Genomic DNA, 7500 nt, shown 5'->3' on the forward strand with positions numbered 1-7500 from the left:
AATGTGTGTGCATAATGGAAAGCACCCTGGCCCTGCCGTGGGCAACCGGTACGGCACTCGTCTGCTATGCTGCCGACCTGGGTTCGATTCCCGGCTGGGGTCATTTGCCGACCCCTCCCCATGTCTCTCCCCATTCACTTCCTCTCCACCTCTCAAACTGTCCTGTCATCAATAAAGTCGTAAAAGACCAAAAAAAATCCAAAAAATTAAAAAAGGAAAGAACCCTATCATTGTGAACCCCCTCTCCCCCTTTCTACCTCCAGGAGCCCCATCATGGCCCACGGTGGGGACGCCATCGGCCTCCAGGTGGACTACTGGACGACGTGCGGTGCGGAGAAGCGCAAGGAGGGCGAGCGGAAAGAGGGCGTCAGCTCCAAGAACACGCTGAAGAGCGCCTTCCGCTCGCTACAGGTCACGCGTCTCCCCGGCTCAGCCTCCTCTTCCTCCCTTAACTCCTCCTCTTCCTCCGCCGGCTTCGCCGAGCTCCAGCACCTGGCCAACACCATGGCGATGACCGTCGTCACCAAGGAGAAGAACAAGAAAGGTGAGCGAGGACAGGAGGGAGTGAAGGGATGAACGAGGGAGGAATGGTTTGTTGGCTTGGCTTTGTTTGTTTGGGTTGGGTTGGGATGGGTTGAGCATGAATGAATGAATGAATGAATGAATGAATGAATGAATGAATGAATGAGTGAAAATCTGAATGAACCAATTTATCAAATGGTTCAGTGACTGAGTGAATGACTGAATCAATGAATGTCAAGTCAGTGAATAAATGTAGCAAATCACAGCCCACACGACTGTTTTTCACATTTCATAGGGAGAGACAAATTCATTCAACATACAGCGCACAGTAGTATTTGCTATTTCATATGTTGGCAAGAGATTTTGGATCATTGCTACCCATTGCTACCCCACAAAGTTGCAGTTATGTGTAGAGAGAGGAATAAGTTGTGTCTGTGGGGTAATCACATAAAAATCTTCTCGTCGATGTCCAAAATTGTATATCGCGAGGTCAAGAGAGAGGGTCCAAGGCACTCTGAAGTCTGTTTAAAAGTATTTTATTATCGTATATTATTCCGTGAAAGGCATCGGCTTGATGTCCACAATATAATAAAGGATTTTTAAACGGAGTGACTCGGAGCCTCTCTCGGACCTCACAAAGTTGCAGTGCTGGTCAGCTGTGTTAACACGTGATTTGTCCGCAGTGCCCACTATATTCAAGAAGCCGAAGGAGAGAGACATCGACTCCAAGAGCCAGCTGATCGAGGGCATCACTAGACTCATATGCTCTGCCAAACAGCAACAGACCAGCCTCAGAGGTAGAGATCTTTATGTCATAGTTTATTTACAGGGTTCCCACGGGTCATGGAATTTCTGGAATATCATGGAATTTCATAAAAGTTTTTTCAGTCATGGAATATCATGGAATTTTCTTAACAGTTGTTTAGAAGCAATAACATTTTTGTTTGGTGTATAACATTGTTTCTCACTGGTTATACTGCAATGCTTCGCCAGAGACAGTTTGGCTTTGAGCTGTAATATGCAACATTCTAGAATGCAGTGTGCCCACTTAAGTCTGGCAGTGACTCAGCGTCGGCTGAAGATAATCTTCAGATTTCACACTTTTTAAAACTTTAACGTCATTTCTTTTTATGGAAGAGGTCATGGAAATTCCGTTTTTTGGATCTGTAAAGTCATGGAAAATCATGGAATTTTATATCTGAATTAGAGTGGGAACCCTGTATTTAGAATTTTCAGGTTTTCTCAGATACAGTTATATATGATAATTTCCAATAATATACAAATCCTATTGCTACTGCTATTGCTATTACTATATATTACGTCATGTCAGGTTGAGATCAATTTGATACTATTTTTGGTGCAAAGTACATTTATATTTTCTGGAGTAATTTTAGCATATACAGTATATCCAATGAAAACGTTTACATTGAGAGAGGCTCTAAATCTGTCTATGTTACATAGTAGGGGTGTAAATAATAATCGATATGTATCAAAGTATCGGTCATACAGCCAACAATCGAATCGAATCGAATCTTATCGCATCTTATCGTATCGTATCGTGGGGCAATCTTATGTATCAAAAATAATGGAATTGCTGGCCCCTGCCCAATGCCCCATCTCCATAACATAATATAAATAGAGAGGTAATTGGGAAAAAAAATCTATTAAAGGGACACTGTGCAGGAAATGGTCAAAAAGGGTACTGCAAATATGCTGTTCATTGAAACTGTGTCGCCTATTGCCAAATTTGATCTTTACATGAAAGTTTACTAAGTAATAAACAAATATTTTCTAGTATGGTCCAAGTACAGTCATTTTTGCAGCTAAAAATGGCTATTTTTGGAAATTCAAAATGGCGGACCATGGAGAAGATCCCCCTTTTCATGTATGAAAAGTGCAATTTTTCCAGTCATAATGAATACTTAAAATTTGATGCCTGTGCTACGTATTCATGAAAAAGGTAACATTAGTGAAAGGGCAGCATGAATTTTGGAAATAAACAACTAAAAATCTCACACAGTGTCCCTTTAAGTACCGAAAAAGAATCAAATCGCTTATCGAATTGTATTATCATGGAGGTTGTGATTTACTCCCCTGCTACATTGGCTTGTTTTATAGCTTTACATGGATAACTGTTAAAACCTACAGTAGGGCGTTGCAAGGGATTAGCAATGATTGCAGGCTTGATGCTCAGAAAAACAAGGTGGCCGACATTGTTGCCATTTTTAGCAGCATGCAGAAGAGGCGTCACATCATATTCTCTCACAGTGCAATGTATTATTGTGCTCTGACTGTTGTTCTTCATAGAACACCTCTCATTAAAACCAGTTTGAGCAGGTTTAGTGTATTGAGTTTATTTGAGACAGGGGACCATGTACAAAGTGCATTAGTTACAAAACACAATTAAAAAGTGTAAAAGCAGAGGCACTCTGAGATTTAGGAAAAATGCATAAAATGTATTTTAAAATGCTTATGGCTGCAACGCATAGGCCCATGTTTTTAAACAGCTTTGCCATGACTTATTATTAATATTTTATATATTTTTATTAAATCTCAGAGTGCCTCTGCTTTTTCTCTCTTTTTGGAGCTTGGCTTTAGCTGCAGCAGATGAGCACCTGAGTAATATTATATATAAGCTCATGAGTGCTCTAAGCCCTTTGGTGTCCTCTCTGTAATAAGAAGTTGTGCTTGTCTTCCAGTGTCTGTGGACGGTCTGGAGTGGAACGATGTCAAGTTCTTTCAGCTGGCTGCTCAGTGGCCCACCCATGTCAAGTACCTTCCCGTGGGGCTCTTCGGCTACACCAGACCCCCCTCCTAGGACCACGCCTCCACCTGTCCATCTGGGAGACCCAGCGCTGCCTAAGCTTCCATCCTGACCTGAGCACAATGCTCTGCTGTTTACCATGACCAATTGGTTTTCTAGGCCGGTGGGCCTGACCACCTGAGCTACACGAGGGAGTGCCACAGTGAGCTCAGCCTAGAGTGAACTGTGTCGTGTCTACGTCTTGGAGTTCTGTATTGGGCAAAGGACCTACATAGTGAGGTGTTGAAATTGAACCTGTAATATGGCGTGCACAGCAACACAAGTGACCATGTTTATTTATGCTGCATTATCTGAAACACTTCCATTTTGAACTGTATTTCTGTATACGAGACTTGGGTGTTCTGTTTCCCAGTCTTTAATCTCGTTCTTATCAGTGGGTTTTGCTGTTGATGTTGCATTTTGTGCAATAACACTTGAACTTTGTGTCAATTTTATGATGTTCTGTAAAAAGTTTAAAAAAAGAGGTTAAAAATATGTTATTGCTGTGGACATTGATCCTTGTATTGCAATAAGGTGTTCCACAATATGCTGTAGTAGTTAGACAGTAAAATATCTCTTAACATTTTTTGTGAAAGAAAAAATAATCAGTGGCCTTGATGAAAGAGACAACATGATCTCACAGAATTGTGGACCATTGTGACACAAAGTCTTATATTAGTACAAAAACACGTCTTTACTGACAGGTAAGGGATTGTTTTCATCGGGGCACAACTTAAATGGCTATAGAATTATTTTATTTAGCAATAGAATTTGGTATAGACTGACTGTCATTACAAAACTGATAAAACGGTGGTGGAATAACCTACCTTTCCAGACTTCACACAGTGCTGTGGGACTGTACACTATAGAAAGCACTTCTGTGAGTCCATTACGGAAAACACTACTGTACCGTGACCCTAACACGGAATTTTGTCAAAATCCATGAACCTGCCACAAATTTCGTATTCCAAGGGTCTGTGTCCAGTTCACAGAATTCTGTGAGATCAGGCTGCAAGAGAAGTGAATTTTTAAACCATGTTAAATGATAAGCCTGAAACGGAATATAGCGTGGGCCCTCCTGCACGTTACTATGGTAACCCATACTCGTCTCCGTGGTTGACAGCTTTTTTTGGTGGTCGTTTATATTTTACAGTTTTTTTCCTCAGTGTCTGTAAGAATTAATGAAACATTGTACGTTGACATGCTGCTACTATGACCAATGTGGCTTTCCAGGGTGAAGTCTTTTGTATAAATCGCCTTATTGTGAAAATGGATGTGTACATAATATTTAATGGAAACTGTCTGCCAATTGTACGATTCATGGCCGTTTTTGTGAACATACGCTGTTTTTTTAAAATACAAAGGTTCAGCTCTCGCTCTCTGCAGTTACATTCCAGCTTTGCATTTTGAATTCGCCAATGCTCTTCTCAAGCACATTGTCAAGACTAGTAAAAGTTTGTTGTTTTCACCACTGCCAAGGTGTTCAAACAGCTCTGGTCACATTTATGGTAGATATTTCTGCATGCAGAATGACTCTGGAACATGTAGTAACTCTATTATAGCCTACAGTAAAATTACGTTTTCAGGATGTTGATGTACTGAGAGAAAAACATAATGTAATAAATATTTTGTTTTTCATTCAGTTGTGTTATTGACTCTTTCATAACCTGTCACTTGATAAATATTATGCAAGTTCTTCCATGAGTTAAAGGAGAGGAGTGTGCACATCCCAGGAAAAGGTGCAGCACAAAGGCCAACTGTAGTTTTCGAAGTGAGAAGTCTGCACACTTAAAAACACAACAACAAGAATTTTAAGTTCTTCAGTGAATCCATAAAAAATGGTCTTCCAAGGGTCCATATTCATTGCACAGAATTGTGTGGGATCAGGCTATTTAACCACATAAAAATATAACACAGGTGTCTACCTGACCTCAGGTCTGACCTCAGTCCGTAAGTATCAGTAAACCTTCATTAATAATAATAATATCCTGGCGTGTCTGACCTCAGGTCTGATCCTGGTGTATAATGAGCACAGTGATAATGGGCTGTGTGACTGACCCCAGATCTGCCTGTTTGATGGCTGAGATGCTGCTCAGGAACAGACTGGGGAGCAGATGGACCCAGACAGGCACGTACCAGAACGCCTCAGCAAAGTATGCTTTGGTGGCAAAACAGTCTGTCCGCCTCGGACACAGCGTGGCTAAATATCCTGACAGCCAAGAGCTCTTTTTCCAAAATGCTACAAAAGCCATTTAAACACTGTTTTTTTCACAACTGAAACTTGGATTGTAAAATAGGACTGAGGCAATTGGGACTGGTTTAGAGTTGCCTGTGTTCTTTTCCTTACCAAATTCAAATGACAAATTTGTGATTTGCACATATGGTTGGGTGGACATTAAGGCACATCATGAATACCGTATTTTGGGAAAATGGATATAGGCTTACTGTATAGCGTTTTGGAAAAGAGCTCCCTCCTGCAAACACAGACAAACACTGGGGAGATCTGTGGGCTCTGCAAAATTATGATGGCCCAGCACTGCTAAATATCTTGCCATGCAGATCAATCGCTCTCCCCAGTCAACTCCCCCTCCCCTCCCCAGCTCACACCCCACTCCCTGTTCCCCTTCACGAGGAAGATACGGGGCCGCTCTGCTCCAAGATGACGATGGTAATCCTGCACAGATGGATGAGCTCCAACAAAGACTCGATTAGGGAATCACATCACATGTCACGGCTCTCACAAAGTCAGTACATATCTCCTGACCTACATCCAACAAGGAGGCTGCCAAGGGATGCCCAGAGCCTGTCTAATACTGTAAGATTCTTGTGATAATAATCACACACACACACACACACACACACACACACACACACACACACACACACACACACACACACACACACACACACACACACACATAGAGACATCCACTTCCACACTTGCATGCACAAACACACACACACACACTTCACTGCGATTTGCGATTATCTGACATGCATGATACTTAACGCTTCCCTTGCAGCTGTGGCATAGCCTGCAATAACATCAGTGACATACAAGACACAACCAGCCCACTTGGTTTAAATTTGACATTTAATGAGCGAATGTAAGACTTCTCTGCTGCAATCTTATATTTTCTCTGGTTCGTATGGTTCTAATCCAAAAATGTGTGACTCATGCTTCAGATGGTAGGTCTGATGCATGGCGCTGGAGGATAGAGGACAACAGCTTGGCTATTCTACTGGGCTGTGTAGTGCAGATCAGTGGGTGCATGGGTGCAGGGATGGGTGCATTAACTCACAGGCTAGATATGGTTGCAGTCTAGGGTCCCTCACCAGCCAGGAACCCCCTGATTGGTCAAACAATTTGACTTAATCTCTTGTTAATACTCCTATCTAAAGTTGGTTAATGAATAGCTCTCAGAATTATGATCTTAATGTAATTTTGTCATGATTTCCATGCGGGGGGGGGCTATCACAACCTGTTGCCAAGGGGCCTTGAGAGGGACATCGTAGTCTGACCCTGGATGGGTGAGCTGGAGGGAGGGGTGGGTTGAGGCAGGGATAGGGGGAGATGGTGGTGTAGGGTGGAGGGACATAGGGCTTCAGTGCTGCATGAAGGGTGACAGTGGAGGGTGTGAGGGGGGGAAGGGGGCATGAAGGGATATGGGGCAGAGAGATATGTTGTGGGGCGGGGAGATGTAAGCACCATGGCTTGATGTAGTGTGGCAGGGCAGAGGGGCTGAAGGGTGGTGGGAGAGAAGGGTAGTAGGAGGAGGGACGCAGGCACCACCAGGGGTAGAGGGTAGGGCTGAGGGGGCATGTGGGGATGAATGGGCATTGGGTGGAGCAGAGGGGGTGTTGTGGGTCATGTTATTGCGAAGAGAGACGTAGGATACAGACAGCAAGGCTTCATGTAGTGTGGTGTGGTGGGGCGAATGGAGTATTGGGGGGTTGTGTTATTGGGTGGAGAGTCGTGGTCAGTGGGGCTGGACAGAGAGCGCGGAGGGGGTGTTGTGTAAAGGCTTGTTGTTATTGGGAGGAGGGGGACGTGGTCAGTGGGGCCTGAAGGAGGGTGCGTAAGGGGTGTTGTGGGTTGTGTGATTGAGAGGCAAGACGTACAGTACTGTGGGGCACTAGAGGGCCGGGCGTGACGGGACGGAGAGGGCATGCGG

The 7500-nt window shown here is 43.5% G+C and overlaps 2 protein-coding genes across 2 annotated transcripts in view; both read left to right on the forward strand.

Annotated features, from left to right (window-relative positions):
• Window positions 1-4963, forward strand: part of pacs1a (phosphofurin acidic cluster sorting protein 1a) — a 43470-nt gene extending 38507 nt beyond the window's left edge. The window contains exons 22-24 of the mRNA XM_063203733.1: window positions 264-544; window positions 1206-1319; window positions 3222-4963. Coding sequence (XP_063059803.1) covers window positions 264-544; window positions 1206-1319; window positions 3222-3340 — 514 coding nt within the window. The 3' untranslated portion in view covers window positions 3341-4963. The remainder of the gene's footprint in view (window positions 1-263; window positions 545-1205; window positions 1320-3221) is intronic.
• Window positions 4964-7210: 2247 nt separating this feature from the next.
• The window catches only part of zgc:165604 (uncharacterized protein LOC792578 homolog), a 9636-nt gene continuing 9346 nt past the window's right edge, over window positions 7211-7500 (forward strand). The window contains exon 1 of the mRNA XM_063202606.1: window positions 7211-7500. This exon is cut by the window's right edge and continues 91 nt beyond it. Coding sequence (XP_063058676.1) covers window positions 7495-7500 — 6 coding nt within the window. The 5' untranslated portion in view covers window positions 7211-7494.

Source organism: Engraulis encrasicolus, chromosome 7 (genome assembly GCF_034702125.1).
Source record: "Engraulis encrasicolus isolate BLACKSEA-1 chromosome 7, IST_EnEncr_1.0, whole genome shotgun sequence".
NCBI lineage: Eukaryota > Metazoa > Chordata > Actinopteri > Clupeiformes > Engraulidae > Engraulis > Engraulis encrasicolus.